Source organism: Mandrillus leucophaeus, unplaced genomic scaffold (assembly GCF_000951045.1).
Source record: "Mandrillus leucophaeus isolate KB7577 unplaced genomic scaffold, Mleu.le_1.0 Scaffold215, whole genome shotgun sequence".
In the NCBI taxonomy this organism is placed as follows: Eukaryota; Metazoa; Chordata; class Mammalia; order Primates; family Cercopithecidae; genus Mandrillus; species Mandrillus leucophaeus.
The window spans coordinates 1,586,047-1,603,648 of NW_012102199.1; the positions used below are offsets into that span (position 1 = coordinate 1,586,047).

The 17,602-nt window shown below is 51.9% G+C and overlaps 1 protein-coding gene across 4 annotated transcripts in view; it reads left to right on the plus strand.

Moving 5' to 3' along the window:
- Nucleotides 1–1,892: 1,892 nt before the first annotated feature.
- The window catches only part of AP1M1 (adaptor-related protein complex 1, mu 1 subunit), a 32,664-nt gene continuing 16,954 nt past the window's right edge, over nucleotides 1,893–17,602 (plus strand). For 2 of the 4 annotated variants that reach the window (XM_011980604.1, XM_011980605.1), the window contains exons 1-5: nucleotides 1,893–2,364; nucleotides 7,744–7,900; nucleotides 10,299–10,366; nucleotides 11,949–12,079; nucleotides 12,954–13,101. In XM_011980604.1, the coding sequence (XP_011835994.1) occupies nucleotides 2,323–2,364; nucleotides 7,744–7,900; nucleotides 10,299–10,366; nucleotides 11,949–12,079; nucleotides 12,954–13,101 (546 nt within the window). In that variant the 5' untranslated portion in view covers nucleotides 1,893–2,322. Of the gene's footprint in view, nucleotides 2,365–7,743; nucleotides 7,901–10,298; nucleotides 10,367–11,948; nucleotides 12,080–12,953; nucleotides 13,102–14,294; nucleotides 14,331–17,602 lie in introns of all 4 variants that reach the window. The other 2 variants (XM_011980603.1, XM_011980606.1) reach the window with 2 other exon arrangements.

Consider the following 17,602-nt stretch of genomic DNA (forward strand, 5'->3'; position numbering starts at 1 on the left):
GTAATCCCAGCACTTTGGGAGGCTGAGGCAGGCAGATCACAAGGTCAAGAGATCAAGACCATCCTGGCCAACATGGTGAAACCCTGTCTCTACTAAAAGTACAAAAATTAGCTGGGCGTGGTAGGCGCTTGTAGTCCCAGCTACTCGGGAGGCTGAGGCAGGAGAATCACTTGAACCTGGGAGGCAGAGGTTGCAGTAAGCCGAGATCGTGTCACTGCACGCCAGCCTGGTGACAGAGTGAGACTCTGTGTCAAAATTAAAAAATAAAAAGAAAGAAAAGAAAAATCTCAATAACCAAACCCCGGCCCAGACCAATTAAAACAGAATCTATACATGGATTTCAGGCCTCAGTGGTTCTTACTGTGTCTGCTGTGTTGGGGATGCTTTTGAGACCCCCACTCTTAACCTGTTCCCAGACCAAATTGAGGGTTGGACTTCTATTTCTCACAGCCCAATAATGAGACACAGATGAACTAGGAAGAGTTTTTATTTCTGTAACTGGTTACAGGGAAAAGGCCTGGAGAAAATATTACCAGACCAACTCAAAATTCCAAAGTCTTCCAGAGCTCATATACCTTCCAAGCTATAGGTCTACGTGTAAGTGTGCATTCATTTAAAGACAGAAGTAAGTTATTATAGTCTTTTAACCTATAACTAAGATCTGAGTCCTGAAGACCTTCCTCGAACCTCAGTAAATTTACTTAATCTAAGTGGAGTCCAGGTGCTGGGGTGATTACCCTTATCTTGTCTCCTGCTAAATCATGGAGGTTTGGGGGAGTTCCTTCAAACCCCAGTAAACTTGTTTGTGGAGCCCTGAGGAGCTTCTTCAGACCTCCAATAAAGTTTGTTTAATCCTAAAAGCGTCCTGCTAAGAATTCCTTCATTATCTTGTCATGCTCCAAGGCCCAGGAAAAGCCTAGGCACAATTCTGGGTGGGCTTTTGTTACATCTCAGCCTTTGTACAAGGGCACTGGCTCTCTCGTCTTTTAATGTTTAACTTAACCCTTGTAATCCCAGCACTTTGGGAGGCCGAGGTGGGTGGATCACCTGAGGTCAGGAGTTTGAGACCAGCCTGGCCAACATAGTGAAACCCCGTCTCTACTAAAAATACAAAAATTAGCCGGGCGTGGTGGCATGTGCCTGTAATCACAACCACCTGGGAGGCTGAGAGGCAGGAGAATTGCTTGAACCCGCGAGGCAGAGGTTGCAGTGAGCCGAAATCGTGCCATTGCACTCCAGCCTGAGTGACAGAGTGAGACTCCATCTCAAAAAAAAAAAAAAGCAAAAAGCCTCTCTTGGCTGCTTGCTCTGTGCCTTGTGCAAGAATCCTTCCAGCCCAGGATCACTTAGTAGTCCTCAAACATTCTAGTTTGCTTTTCTAGAGGTTCGGTCACATTTCTATCCTAAGCAAAGACTATATAATTACCGAGTTGCAAAAATCATCTTTCCAAACGCCAAAACGGAGATAGGAGGGAAAATAAAAGATGTGAGAGGCAGGCATCCTGGGTAAACCACTCTGATATTGCAGGGTTGGGATCCCCAGGGTACTGTGATGGCTAACTGGAACAGAATGCAGGTATTTCTCCAAAGCCCAAGATTTCATAAAAGCAAATTAGATATGATTCAATGGATTAATCAAGGGCCACCAGTTGCATTACCGACTACTAACTTTGCAGAAATGAAACACGGTACGCTGGGTCAAGGTTCAGTGAGACTGGTTTTCGTAACATTCCAGGCAATAAACAGGCATGCTCATTCACTGATAAAAGTTGACAATGACAGGTGGTGACTGTTGATAAGGTTTGATTGCCATTCAGAAAGTTTGTTTGACCTCTTTCCAAGTAACCACGGCCTTACCTCTCCCTTTTGAGCTTATCACAATTGGTGACTGTACACTTGTTTCATAGACTTCCCCACTAGACTGTGAGCTCCATAGGGCTGGGTCCCAGGTCGGTTTCACCACCAGGCTCTCTCGCCTAACTCGGCCGACGGGAGGCGGTTTTCAGCTGCTCTGGCTCCATAGCTCAGCCTGGCAGCGGCCAGTGGGTGCCCTGATTTGGTCGGCCCCGCCTCCCAGGGCTTTACTTCCGGGATGCTTCAGGCGGGAGCAAGAAACATGGTCACATACCACGTAATGCGCCTGCGCAGAGTCCGTCCTGCGCCTGCGCATTCCTGACAGCTCCTCCAGAACCGGACATAACGGTCCCCGCGCGGCTCCCCGAACCGGAAGTGGAGGTGAGCTGTCGCGGGCGGCGCCCGGCCTTGCTCAACGCCTGGCAGTCCCCACCGTCGCTGCCGCTGCCGAGGCCTCCTGCAGCCACCATGTCTGCTAGCGCCGTCTACGTGCTGGACCTGAAGGGCAAGGTAATGAAGGCTCCCCACCCTCCCTGTTGCCAGGCAACCGGCGGGGGCCTCCGCCCGCGGGGACCCACCCTGTTGCTAGGTAACCGGCTTATGAGCCCCACCCTTTTGTGAGGCAAAGAAGCCGGTAGACCTCACCTGAGAGCACCACCCTATTTCTGGGTAACCGGGCGGGGGTCTTAAGTGGGTAATCCACGCCCTGTTGCTAGGTAACGCGGTGGGCTGCAGCCACCGCGTTGCCAGGTAACTGACTGCACCGCCCTCTGCTCCCAGGCACCCGGGCCAGAGGCTCTGGGCTCGGTGGAGGACCCAGAAGCGGGGCCGCAGCCGGCCTCGGAGCCAGGCAGGGTGTCCAGGGGCTGCGCGACCCTTGGCCGGGGGTGGCGAGGCGTGGCGGGGACTGGGTGCTCTCGAGCCAGTCCCGCCCTCTCAGGGCGTTGCAGCTTCTGTTTATCGTGCACTTTCTCTCAGTAGGAATTTCTCCACGTTCATTGTGATAGTGAGTTACAAGGGTTAGGTGAGTGGATGGTGATCACGAGTACCGTTTTATAGAGGGAGAAACTGAGGCACGGAGAGGTGAAGTAACCTGACCAAGGTCACAATGGTCACAGAGAAGTAGGAAGTCTAGGAGTCCGATCCAGAAGCATTTGTTTATTTAGCTGATATCTGGGGAGCACCTACTAATGCCAGGCAGGATAGTAAGCCTGGGGTCGATTTGTGTTTAGCAAAAAACAATCCTGCTTTTTTTTTTTTCTTTTTGAGATAGTGTCATGCTCAGTCGTCCAGTCTGGAGTGCAGTGGTGCGATCTCCACTCACTGCAACCTCTGCCTCCTGGGTTCAAGCAATTCTCCTGCCTCAGCCTCCCAAGTAGCTGGCATTACAGGCACCTGCCACCACGCCCAGCTAAATTTTGTATTTTTAGTAGAGACAGGGTTTCACCATGTTGACCAGGCTGGTCTCGAACTCTTGACCTCAAGTGATCCAGCTGTCTCAGCCTCCCAAAGTGCTAGGATTACAGGCATGAGTCACTGTGCCAGGGCTTAACAATCTGTGTTCTTATGACGTTCACAGGCTGACTGGGGAGATGGATACTGATCTCCAAAAACACAAATAAATGTCAGTTGCAGTGGTGGGGCAGGGTGGATGTGTTATACAGACAGTCAGCCTCAGCCCGAGGATGAGAGAGGGTTTCCCTCAGGAGGGGTGACAAATAGACCTGAGACACCAGGGAGCTGGACATAAACTAGAACCCGGGCATCTTCCCCAGAGGATCTGAGAAAACTGAAAGAAGGAATTGTCCCCGCCTTTTAGAAATGGTCCTCTGCCTTCTCCCAAGTCCATCCCAGGTACAAGGCAAGTGGCTGCCTGGCCTGTTGCATGTGGAAGCAACAAGCACCGGTCCAACAATGTTAAACCCAACATTGATCAGTGAGAGAAACAAACGTGGGTGTCAGGTCCTAGGTGAGGCGGGCAGGGGTGAGCCCTAAAGCAGCTGAGAGTGAAGATGTGAAGTGGCTGCCCCTTCCTGCCCCACCCCACCCCCACACTTTCCTGAAGTCCCTTGAGTGGGTGCCTGCCCTGGAAGCCAACCAAAGCCAATAACTGGTGAGATCCAGTGCTGGGTTTCCTTCCCCCACCTTCTTGGAAGCAGGGAAGACACGCGTCTTAGAGCACGCCAGGGGCTGGGTGTGTGCAGTGTACCCTGAGTCCTGGTGGCATGAGTCTTGCTTCCGCCCTGGCCACTGCCTCCCCAGAGGTGCCAGCAGGCTGCCTGTCTTGGCTGGCTTATTCCTTCAGCAAACATTTCATGAGCACCTAGGATGCACCCTGTCCTGTGCCAGGCATAGGGTGTCCATTGGCACCGTGGCTGTGGTGGTACGGCTGAGCTCAAAACCCATCTCTGCTGCTCAGCTGTGTGACCTGGGACAGGCACCTGCTCTCTGAGCCTCGCTTTCCTCACTGGTCAAAAGAGGCTTTTATGGAGTTATTGTGCAGATTTGCCAAGCAGATGCGTGAGACAGGCTCAGCACCACCCATGGTCCATGTTAGCTTTCCCAGGCCTCCCGGTCTAGCAGGGGAGTCCCGTAGAAGCAGAGACATTACCACACAGTTGGATCCAGGCAGCCACAGGGGCAGGAACAAGGTCCCAAGTCCTGCAGTTGCTCAACCTCGTCTTTAGCCAGTGGGAGGTGGAGGTGGTTATGAAAGGCTCCCTGGAAGAGGGCAACGCCGGAAGTGGGTTTGGAAGGTGATCAGGCACGATCTGGTGGAAAAGAGGTATTGCAAGGGGCAGCCTGCTGGGGCCGCCGAGCCAGAAGTCCTGGCTAATGCTGAGATGGGAGAGAGGGACCAAGGGGACCACTTCATTTCCAACAAGGAGCCACCGTGAGGAGACCATAGCCCAGAGAGGCATGATCAGACCTGCCTTTCAGAAAGCTCCCCAAGGCAGCCATGGGCTTCCCTCCCTCCCTCTGCAACCATGATGCCCTTTCTTATTCCACAACCCACGGACCTCCTGTTTCCAAAGTCGGCCTCGTGAGCCGACTGCATTTAATCAAAAATAAAGCACACTGAGAAATTCGTGGCCACGTGTCTGGTCACCGAGGACACCGGCGTGGCCACACTGGGCTGGAAGGAAGCTCTCCTAGTAGGAAGCTTCTCCGCTTTATCTAGCTGGCTTCTTACACCACTAACCACCACTGACCACCTCCTCTTCAGCGCTCCCTTCCGCTTCCGGGAGGCTGCGCTCGGGGGTTTCCTCCTGTTTCTCGCACTGCCTGCTCTCCTCCTTTTCTGCCCTCCTCGGGGCTGTGGAGCGGCTCAGGCCTACGCGTGCCTCCCCATGCTGTCACTCTTCCCAGGTGGGCTTTGACTCATGTCCATGGGCCGGTGACTCTTGACTTTGTCCACAGCACTTCTCTGGAGATCCACTGGCCTCTGGGACACTAGGGAGGTCCCACCGCCACCACAAATTCAGCATTTCTCTCAATGCATTCCCTGTACCTGCTCTCTCTCCATCTCAGTGATGCCATCACCCATTCAGCCACCTGCACTGGAGACCTGGACATTATCCACGCTTCCTTTTTCTCCTCACCCCCGTATTCACTCCACAAATGTTTACTGAGCACCTACTATGGGCCAGGCCCCGTTCTGGGTGCTGGAACACAGCTGTGAATGAGACAGGAGTCATCGCTGTTCTCAGGGGATGTCAGACAATAGACGAGGATACAAATAAATGTATAACACAGCAGGTGATAGGGGTAAAGCAGGGGTCAGGGTGCAGAGGGATGGGACATGATCTCAGCCAGAGCAAGCAGGAAGGACTTCTTTTTTTTTTTTTTTTTTTTTGAGACAGAGTTATGTTCTATCACGCAGGCTGGAGTGCAATGGCACAACCTCGGCTCACTGCACCCTCTGCCTCCTGGGTTCAAGTGATTCTCCTGCCTTAGCCTCCTAAGTAGCTGGGGTTACAGTCATGCACTGCCATGCCTGGCTAATTTTGTATTTTTAATAGAGATGGAGTTTCACCATATTGGTCAGGCTGGTCTCAAACTCCTGACCTCATGATCCGCCCGCCTCGGCCTCCCAAAGTGCTGGGATTACAGGCGTGAGCCACTGCGCCCAGCTGGGAGGACCCTTAGAGGAGGTATCATTTGAGCTGAGCCTTGAGAAGTGAGAAGAGCCAGATCAGGGCAAAGGCCCAAGGTGGGAACAGATGTGGATCACTCAGAGACCAGCTAAGGGGCCAGGCTGGAGGGGAATGGACCAGGGCAGCGCAGGCAGAGAGGCGTCAGAGACTGTGAGGAGCCAAACCACGCCGGTCCTTGGGAGCCACGGGGACAGACTTGGGCTTTGTCCTCAGTGCTGGGGAGGCTGGGGTAGGTGGCAGTTCAACAGTGGGAGAGAGACCCCATCTGGCCTCTGTGTAGGAAGAGCCCTGCCACCCTTTGTGAGGAAGGACCTGGGGGGGTCGAGTGACAGCAGGGGAAGGGGCTGGTCCCTCAACACGTCATCACCTGCCTCCCTCCAATCAGTCCCACAGGCCACGAAGGAGACACTAGGAAAGGAAGGTGCCACCCTCCACCATCCCCAGTCTCTCCTTAAGAGAATAAAGGCAGCGTGTAATGAAATGCCAAGTTCTGAGGCAGTTGGTTCCCAGGATGGTCAGCGCTGCAATGGCCTTCTCAGCGCGTTGCCGAGTCCTGCAGCTGGCTGTCCTGCAGGCCCCAAGAGCTGCAGCTGCTCCAGGCAGCATCTCCAACCGCAGCCGTGCCCAGGCTAGCAAAACTTCCGACCTCCTTTTTTTCTTTAATGAGATGTAATTTGCACTAATAACCTGCACTTATCTAAAGTGTGCAATTTGATGAGCTCAGTCATGTGGGAAGCCATAACCACACATTCCATCGCCCCCGAAAGCTTCCTCACGCCCTTTTGCTGTCCAGCCCCATCCCTACGCAGCCACCGATGTGTTTTTCATCACCATTTTCTGGGCTTTTGTACACGTGCGGTCATACAGGATGAGTGCTCGTCTGTCTGGTCTCTCAGCCAGCACAGTGATTCTGATGCGCCCGCGTATCGGGAGTCCGAGGCCTTTCGTTGCCGAGGTGTGCTTCTCATGGTGTGCACGGACAGTTTGTTTCTAGTTCACCTGCTGAAGGACATTGGCATTGTTTCTAGTCTGGGTCTGTTTCACTTAAAGCTGCTGTTAACATTCTCGTGCTAGTCTTTGTGCAGACATGTGGTTTCATTTCTCTTGGGTAAATACCAGAGAGAGGAATGACTGGATCGGATAGTAACACTGGGTTTCACTTTTTGAGAAACTACCAGACTACACCAAAGCAGCTGTCCCATTTTCCTTTCCTATCAGCAGTGGACAGGGTTTCTGGATGCTGTATATCCTGACCCACAGGCTATGAAAGAGAGAGACCAGGAAGAGGGTTTCTCCTCTTCAGGCCACCGGTAGACTTCAGTCAATACGAATCTTCAGCGGGAGTGGGCGCCCTAACACAGGCGGGAGAGCAGGGTGCGTTGGCCCGGCAAAGGCTCTGAGAAGGTCTGCGTTGAGAGCTTGTGAGGCATTACTTAACCTGATGTCTCTGAATGATTCGGTCCTGGACCTTTGCCGCAGAGTTCTCCCTCTACCCTCACCCTGCAAAGAACTGCAGTGGCCCCTGGGGACGTTCACACTGGGAGATGCTCTTCTCCAGGAATTCCCTGGGGGATGGAGATCAGCACGGCCTCGAGTCCTGCTCTTTTGCGGATAGGGGCCATGACCGGAGTCCCCAGAGGGAAGCAGGCTGGTGCATCTCACCCCCTGCCCCAAGCCCCTGGATTGTAGAATTGAAAATGCAAGCATCGTTCCTCTTCCTTCCCCACCCCAGGTGCTCATCTGCCGGAACTACCGTGGCGACGTGGACATGTCGGAGGTGGAGCACTTCATGCCCATCCTGATGGAGAAGGAGGAGGAGGGGATGCTGTCGCCCATCCTGGCCCACGGAGGGGTCCGTTTCATGTGGATCAAACACAACAACCTGTATCGTATCCCTTTACTGGGGCAGCTCCCAGGAGACTCCTGTGTGGGTGTTGGTGTGTGTGCACATCCACACGCCTTCAACCAGGACTGGTTTGTGCACAGCGGGAGCACTGGACACAGCCAAGCCCTCCCGGAGCTCCCTGCTGCCTGCAGAGACAGGCGGAGAATGCACGATGACACGCGTGATGGGTGTGGGGAGAGGAGCAGGTGTGACTTGAACTCCTTTGGCCCAGGGGCCCAGGAAGGGAAGTGACACCCTGGAGGAAGCCTGCAGGGAGGCCTGGCGTCTGCCAGCTGGAGGGGCAGGCAGGCACTAGGCGTGGGTAAAGGCTCTGCAGGGGAAAGGCTCACTCCAGCAGCTGCAATCGGGGTGGCTGGAGCCCTCGAGAGGGGGCGTGTGGCAGCAGTGAGGCCGGAGTGGTCAGCGGGGTCTGGGGTCTCAAAGAACATCATCTGAAATGTGACAGGAAGTCTTTGGAGGCTTTTAGATGTGCATCTTCTGGAGGTTTCTGGCTGCTGAGTGGGGCAAGACTGTGGGGACAGGAGAGGACATGGGTAGGTGAGGAGTAGGCTGGGGCCATCGTGCAGGTGGGAGGGGAAGTGGCCTGGACCACAGAGGGGTGGTAGGGTACAGAGAAGGGGAGACACTCCTCACAGTCCCGCCCAGATCTCAGCGTCCCCCACCCTTCCTGTCCTTGGGCCCATGGGGAGACTTGGCCAAGCCAGTTTCTATCCAGGAGGTCTAACTGGCCACCCCATGGCTTTGGGCAGACCTGCAGGCCCATCTCAGTACCCACACTACTGCGGAAAGGCCTGCTTTGCAGCCACAGCCTGGTTTGAGCCCCAGCTCCAGCAGCCATAGGGCTGGAGGCGAATCCCTCACCTTCCCACAGTTCGGTGGGAACAACGACCCTTCGCTGCGGGACCATTCGGGTCAGTTGAGCTGACTTGTGCACATTGCTCCCAGCAGACACGGGCTGTCTGCCCTTTCCTGTGTTCTTGGAGACACTTGGGGCCTTGCCAGTACAGTGTGGCCAATGGGCCAGCACATCCCCTGGGAGCCCTTTGGAAATGCAGAATCCCGGGCTCCACCCAGCCCTGCCCTGTCAGAATCTGCATTGTAGGAAGATCTGTTCCTGGTGACTCGTGTGCACATTCCCATGTGGGCCGTGCTGGTCCAGGGCTCCCTGTGGTGCGCCTCTGTGTGTATTTCACCTGGTTCTGGAAGGCCCTGAGAATAGCTCTGAAGATGATCTTAGGTGGCTTTTAACCCAGGGAGCTGACAGTCCTCTGAAGCCGCCCAGGTATTGACAGGAGGGTGAGGTGGCTGTGGTCCGAGCTCAGCAGGAGCCATCAGATCAGTTTCTGGTTGGGCCCCCACATTTCACACCTGGGCTCACCCGTCTGGCTGAGTGGACATCCTTTCACCCCCAGCCGGGACAGTTCTCAGCAAGGCCGTGGCTGAGAGGCACCCCTGCCCCTGCTTATAAAGCATCTGGGAGGGCACATTGCCAGGCAGCAGGAGGGAGGCCAGCGCTCATTTGACTGGGCCAGCGTCCCTTTCCTGGGGCCCTGTGCTGTGCTGGGGTGAGGCGGGAAGAGAGAGGATGCAGCCCCCGCCCTCCCTCCTAGAGCTCACCGCTGGGCAGACAAGCCAGGCGGCACAGACATGCTGTGAACAGGGATGTCCAGGGTGCAGTGCGTGGGTCTGCAGAGGAAGAACCAACCTTCTTTGGGGGCCCATTAGGGAAAAAGGAACAGGAAGCGCCCAGCACACACTGACCCTGGGCGGCAGGGGCTGGCTCCCGTGGCAGAAGGGAGCATCTGTGCCAGACATCTCACGTACATTGCCTTGGTGAGTTCATTCACAGGCCCCCATTACACAGGAGAGAAATATTGAGGTTTCTCTAGAAAGGTTTATTTCATGGGCCAAGGCTTATGTTTCCAAAGACAGGAAGGGCTGAAGCCAGAATTGGCCCTGGCTACTTGCCGCAGAGTCTGGCCAGGGGACCCTGGACCTCATCAGGGTCATGACGAGGTGTCGGCTTTGGAGGAGCAGGACCAGTGTGTCCTGCTTTCTGCTCCTGGAATGAGCCTCACTCCCTCCCTGCTCAGGACAGCTCCTCACCCAGCCACTGGGACAGGTGCCCTGTGCCACCTGCCATCCCTGTGATTCTCCATCTTGGTGAGTGCTCCCTGGGGCCTGGGAGCATGTCTTTCTGGTGACTTCTGTGTCCCAGGTGTAGCTTGGACCAGGAGCTTGGTAGCCTACCATGGGCCAAGTAAACGGCTGGGAGTGGGGGTAGGGAAGGCTCTGAGGGTTAGAGGGTCCCTCCATGAACCGGGATCTTCCAGGCAGCAGCCCCAGCCTCTGAATGCTCCTTAACTGTGACCACCGTGCAGTGGTTGCCACATCCAAGAAGAATGCGTGCGTGTCGCTGGTCTTCTCCTTCCTCTATAAGGTGGTGCAGGTGAGTCTCGCTCAGCGGGGCTGTGGGCTTGGGTGGCAGCTGTCTTGGCTCTGCTTGTGGACCTCCCCATACCCGGCCACCTTAGAGACAGCCGTGGCCACCCTAGAGAGTGCTGGGGCTGGAACCCCAGGAAGTGGCAAAGGGGAGCCCCAAACCCCGCCGCCATGCCTGTGGAATTCTGTAGCTCGTGTTGCTCCCTGACCCTGGGGAAGAAAGGAAAGTGAACAGGAAAAGGTGGGGCTGAGCAGTGGCGCCCTGACCCTGGAAGGGACAAGCAAGTCCCCCAGCCAGCTTTGGAAGGATATGGGGTGACCAGCTGATGGGGCTGGAATAACCAGCAGAGCTGCAGAGCTGAGCCAGCTTAGAATGTCCCAGGGGGCTCTCAAGACACAGATGCCCGAGGCCCACCTTGGAGAGAGCTGACACGCCAGGCCCAGGCTGCCAGTGAGATGCAGACAGCAGCCAGGGCAAAGGTCCTGGGACAGGTGTGTGTGTGGTGCGGCCAGGGAGGCCGGCATGCCTTTGGCAGAGTATAAAGCTGCGGTCAGCTGGGAAGAGGGCAGGTTATACAGGAGTGTGGATTTCGTTCCACTTCTGATGAAAGGTGGTGGAGGGCTTTAAGCAGGAGACTGACGAGACATGGTTTGATCTAAAGCAGCCTCTCTGGCTGCTGAGCAGAAGGAGGACTTGAAGGCAGCCTGGAAGCCAGTGAGGAGGCTGCTGCTGGCTTCCTGGAGAGGATGAGCCTGGCCGGGGCGGGCTCTGGGGCTCAAGAAAGTGGGGAATAGGACCCAGGAGGCCTGTGCTGGGCCTGGGAAAGCTTTCATCCCTCACTGATGCCGCCTGTGCAGAATGTTGGGGAATAGGGGCAAGCCTGAGTGGCGAGGGCTTGGGGAAGGAGCTGAGGGTCACCTGGGAAGGCCCCGCGTGCAGGCCAAGGGCTGCCTTCACTGGACCCGTGGTGCTGTCACAGGCAGGGCTGGGCCTGGCTGTGACACCTGTGATTTCCAAGCAGAGGCCGGGCGATCACAGTCCTAAAGCGCACGGGGTCAGCAGATCAGGGGATGGGGGATGAGGGAAGGGGAAGGTCCTCACCCAAGGGTTGGGCAGTTCCTTTCTGCTTTAGTGACGCCCCTTCCTTCAGCATTCGTGCCTGCAAAAGTGCTTCTAACAGCCCCTCTTCTTTGGCGTCCCTTCCTTAACCTTCTGAGCTTTCCATTGAAATGGGGAAGATGGTAGCTCATCAGGTCCTCGCCTGAGTCACTCCAGACTCAGGAAGGGATGACAGTTACAGTTGCTCAGGAGGGGCTCCCTGCCTGGGGGTGTCTGGGCAGGGAAGAGAACGGGGACATCTGTAGCAGCTCCAGACTGGTCCCACCCCACAGCCAACCACTGCTGTCCTCCTGCCCCATTACCTGGGTCCAGGGCCCGTAGCACGCCACTGAGCCTGGGAAGTGGGCTGTTGGTAGGACTTAGTGGGCAAATGAATGTGTGCAAGCGTTCATTCATTCCTCATCTGTCTGCTCAACGATCTGCCTCTCGTCCCTCCCTCCCTCCCTCCCTCCCTCCCTCACCGCCACAGGTGTTTTCCGAGTACTTCAAGGAGCTGGAGGAGGAGAGCATCCGGGACAACTTTGTCATCATCTACGAGCTGCTGGATGAGCTCATGGACTTCGGCTACCCCCAGACCACTGACAGCAAGATCCTGCAGGAGTGAGTGGGCAGGGGTGGGGCCTGGGGCCAGGCCTGGGCAGTGTCATGACATCGATGTCATCAGATGTGGAAACAGAAGGGGCAAATTTGTGTTCGTATTGTCCCCCACCCGCCTTCCACCTCCAGCCGTATTCGGGTTTTTACTAAGTTGCTTAGTGGTTTTAATTCGTTTCCTCCTCTACACCCCCACATAACAGTGCTTTTCCTGCTCCTCATCTTTACTCGCCATCCGCACGGATGCCCTCAGTCCCTTGCTACTAAGGTAGCTCCTTTGTTTTTACTGTCATAAAATGAGACTTGATCGAAATCTCCCCCCTTTGGAATCCTGCCCTTCAGATAGTAAGCAACGTGAATTAAGTGCTTCCTGGGGGCCAGGCTCCAGCACTTCACATTCACTCGATTCATAGCCTCCCCATTTACCGTCTCCTCGTTTTACAGGGGGTCAAGCAAACAGACTCCCCGAGAAGCCTGTGTTCCTAACCACTGCACCTGCTGCTCCCTCAGCGGGATGGGGTCACCAGGTTACACTCCGAGGCGGCAGTTCCATCCACATGCTCAGCGGGGATGGGAAGCAGCTCACACCCACTTCTTGTTTTCCTCCCCAACATGGTCTTCTTGGCACCCCCAAATGAGCACTTTAGACTCTATAACTTGAGTGTATTGGGTTTTGGAAATTGTGAAGATTTTCCTGAATGAAGCAGCCCCAGGTGAAACCACAGGCTGCCTTTTCTGGAGCTGCTGAAATCCAGGGGCTGTTTTCAAGGTGGCTAGAACCAGCCCTGCACCCGCCCTGACCCTGCCGAAATATCAGGGCCAGAAGCTGTGGCGTTGGTGCAGGTGCCACCTGCTTCACTCTGAGCATGTGGCCCCACAGGTACATCACTCAGGAAGGCCACAAGCTGGAAACAGGGGCCCCACGGCCCCCAGCCACCGTCACCAACGCGGTGTCCTGGCGGTCCGAAGGCATCAAGTATCGGAAGAATGAGGTGTTCCTGGACGTCATCGAGTCTGTCAACCTCTTGGTAGGCCTCCTTTCTTTCCTTCTTCTGTAGGGTTTTATCTCCTCCACGATAGAAATAAACACAGCATTTTTAAATTGGCAAAGCCCCAAGAGCCATTCTGTGTGGTAACAGATAGCAGGATTCCGTTTGGGCCACTCATTGAAATGTGAGTTTGTCTTATCTTTTTTTTGAGACCGAGTCTCATTCTGTTGCCCAGGCTGGGTGCAGTGGCGCAGTCTCGGCTCACTGCAACCTCCGCCTCCCAGGTTCAGGCGATTCTCCTGCCTCAGCCTCCTGAGTAGCCGGGATTACAGGCGCCCACCACCATGCTCGGCTAAAGCTTGTTTTATCTTTATTAGCATTTATGCTGACTGAGAATCCATACATGCACATTATTTTTAAAAATTAGAAGCAGGATATGAGGTTAGAAAGTGAAGGACTCTTATCAGTCACCATGTACAGAAAAAAGAAAAAAAAAAAAGAAACCAAAGGGCTCCTATAATCAGAAAGATTAGGATTTATTCACCGCCAGCCTCTCGGGCCTCATTCTGTAGACAGACAGAAACAAGTATGTTGGTTTTTCTGTAAACCTGAGATCATAAGATGTGGTTCTCCTGCAGCTTATTTTTTTGTTGTCGTTTAGGTTTTGATTTTGCGTTCAGTGTTACTGTTTTGTATATATTTGTTGTTGTTGTTGTTTTTAGTTTTTTTAATTATGAGGAAAGTTGACATTTTGAAAATGAATTTTGGCGCTTGTGCAGATTTGTGTACCCATCACCACACCCAAGACACAGAACCTCAAAACCTCCTCATGTTGCCGCTTCGTAGCTCCACGCTCCCCTCTTGCCCATTTCCTGGCCACCATCGATCTATTTTCCGTCACCGGAGTCTTCATCGTGTTGTGATTGTCACATGAACAGCATCATATGTCACTGTAGCTGTCTTTCTGAGATTGTCATATGAATGGCGTCATACAGTCATGAGCTCTCGAGTCTGGCTTCTTTAACTCCTTCTAATTCTTGGCGATTCATCCAAATCCAATTGTTTTGTGTATCAAAAGTCTGTTCCCTTTTATATTTATTTGTATTTATTTTCTGTTCTGAACCACAGAAGGACATTTGGGTGGTTTTCCAATCTTTGGCAATTGTCAATAGAGTTGCTAGAAACATGTCGTGTCCAGGTTTATGTGTGGACATACGTTTTCATCTCTCTAGGGTAAATACCCAGGAGTGGGATGGCTGGGTCACACGGTAAGTGTATGTTTACCTTTATAAGAAACTGCCAAACCATTGCCGTTTTGCATTCTCACCAGCAGCGGATGAGGGTTGTGATGACCCCACATCCTTGGTCAGTAGTTTTATTTTTGTCATCCTAATAGGTATATAGTAGTATCTCAGCATAGTTGGGTGTTTGTTTTTTTTTTTTTGAGATGCAGTCTCGCTGTTGTCGCCCAGGCTGCAGTGCAATGCCGCTATCTCCACTCACTGCAACCTCTGCCTCCCGGGCTCAAGCGATTCTCCTGCCTCAGCCTCCCGAGTAGCTGGGATTACAGGCGCCCACCACCAGGCCCGGCTAATTTTTGTATTTTTACTAGAGACAAGGTTTCACCATGTTGGCCAGGCTGGTCTCGAACTCCTGACCTCAGATGATCCACCTGCCTCTGCCTCCCAAAGTGCTGGGATTACAGGTGTGAGCTACTGCGCCTGGCCTGTTGCATTTTCTTAATGGCTAATAATGTTGAGCATTGCTTTACATGTTTCTTTGTCATCTGTATATCCTCTTTGGAGAAGTGTCTCTGTGCATCTTTTTAGCATTTTGAAATTGGGTTATTTTTGTATAGTTGAGCCTTGACAATTCTATGTATGTCCAGATAGAAGTCCTCTGTCAGATAGGTGATTTGCAAGTATTTTCTCCCAGTCTGTAGCTTATCTTTTTATTCTCTTAGTAGTGTTTTTTTGTTTGTTTGTTTGTTTGTTTGTTTTAGCCAGAGTCTCACTTTGTAGCCCAGGCTGTAGTACAAGTTGCATGATCTTGGCTCAGTGCAACCTCCGCCTCCTGGGTTCAAGTGATTCTCCAGCCTCAGCCTCCCAGGTAGCTGGGATTACAGGCGCATGCCACTGTGCCCGGCTAATTTTTGTATTTTTAGTAGAAACAGGGTTTTACCATGTTGGCCAGGGTGGTAGCAAACTCCTGACCTCAGGTGATCTGCCTGCCTCAGCCTCCCAAAGTGTTGGGATTACAGGAGTCAGCCACCATGCCCGGCCCCCAATACTATATTGAATAGGAGTGGTGAGAGAGGGCATCTTTGTCTTATGCCGATTTTCAGGGGGAATGCTTCCAGCTTTTGCCCATTCAGTATGATGTTGGCTGTGGATTTGTCATAGATGGCTCTTATTATTTTAGGTATGTTCCTTCAAAACCTAGTTTGTTGGCTGGGCATGGTAGCTCACGCTATACTAAAAATAGGAAAATTAGCCAGGTGTGGTGATGTGTGCCTGTGATCCCAGCTACTCGGGTGGCTGAGGTGGGAGAGGATCACTTGAGCCCCAGAGGCGGAGGTTGCAGTGAGTCCAGATTGTGCCACTGCACTCCAGCCTGGGCGACAGAGCAAGACCCTGTCTCCAAAAAAAAAAACAAAAACAAAAACCAAAAAAACCGTAGTTTGTTGACAGTTTTTAACATGAAGAGATGTTGAATTTTATCAAAAGCCTTTTCTGCATCTATTGAGATGATCATGTAGTTTCTGCCTTTAGTTCAGTTTATGTGATGAATCATGTTTATTGATTTGCATATATTGAACCAACCTTGAATCCCAGGGATAAAAGCCTTCTTGTTTGTGGTGGATTAGCTGTTTGATGTACTGCTAGATTCAGTTTGCTAGTATTTTGTTGAGGATTTTTGCATCAATGTTCATAAAGGATATTGGCCTGAAGTTTTTTTGTTGTTGTATCTCTGCCAGGTTTTGATATCAGGATGATGCTGGCCTCACAGAATGAGTTGGGAAGGAGTCCCTCCTCCTCAATTTTTTTGGAATCATTTCAGTAGGAATGGTACCAGCTCTTCTTTGTACATCTGATAGAATTCAGCTGTGAATCCATCTGGTCCAGGGCTTTTTTTGGTGGGTAGGCTATTTATTACTGATTCAATTTTGGAGCTCATTATTGGTCTGTTCAGAGATTCAGTTTCTCCCTGGTTCCATCTTGAAACGGTATATGTGTCCAGGAAATTATCCATTTCTTCTAGATTTTCTAGTTAGTGTGCATAGAAGTGTTAATAATAGTCTCTGAGGGTTATTTGTATTTCTGCAGGATCAATGGTAATATCCCCTTTTTCGTTTCTAATTGTATTTATTTGGATTTTTTTTTGTTATTAGTCTAACTAACAGCCTGCGTATCTTATTCATTCTTTTAAAACACCAGCTCCTGGCTTAGTTGATGTTTTGAATGGTGTTTTTGTGTCTCAGTCTTCTTCAGTTCAGCTGTGATTTTGGTTATTTCTTGTCTTCTGGTAGCTTTAGAGGTGGAGGCTTTTGCTTCATGAGCTCTTTTAGTTGTGATGTTAGGTTGTTAATTTGAGATCTTTCCAACTTTTTGATGTGGGCATGTAGTGCTGTAAATTTCTCTTAACACTGCCTTAGCTGTGTCCCAGAGATTCTGGTCTGTTGTATCTTTGTTCTCATTCGTTTCAAATAATTTCTTGACATCTGCCTTAATTTCATTATTTACCCAAAAGTCATTCGGGAGCAGGTTGTTTAATTTCCATGTAATGGTATGGGTTTGAGCGATTTTCTTAGTTTTGAATTCTATTTTTATTGATTTGTGGTCTGAGAGAGTGGCTGGTATGCTTTTGGTTCTTTTGCATTTGCTGAGGATTGTTTTATGTCCAATTGTGTGGTTGTTTTTAGAGTATATGCCATGTACAGATCAGATATATTCTCTTGTTTTTGGGTGGAGAGTTCTGTAGACATCTGTCAGGTTCAGTTGATCCAGTGCTGAGTTAAGGTCCTGGATATCTTTGTTAATTTTCTGCCTCACTGATCTGTCTAATACTGTCAGTGGGGTGTTGAAGTCTCCCATTGTTATTGTGTGGGAGTCTGAGTCTCCTTGTAGGTCTCTAAGAACTTGCTTTATGAATCTGGGTGCTCCTGTTGGCTGCATATTTATTTAGGATAGTTAGATCTTGTTGAATTGAATCCCTTATTATGCAATGCCCTTCTCTGTCTTTTTTCTATCTTTGTTGGCTTAAAGTCTGTTTTGTCTGAAATTAAGATTGCTACTCTGCTTTTGTCTGTTTTCTATTTGCTTGGTAGACTTCTCTCCATTTTGAGTCTATGAGGGTTATTGCATCTGAGATGGGCCTTTTTTTTTTTTTTTTTTGTCTCTCGAGGCAGAGTCTTGCTGTGTTGCCCAGGCTGGAGTGCAGTGGTGCAATCTCGGCTCACTGCAACCTCTACCCCCCAGATTCAAGCAATTCTCCTGCCTCAGCCTCCTGAGTAGTTGGGATTACAGGCATGCGCCACCAC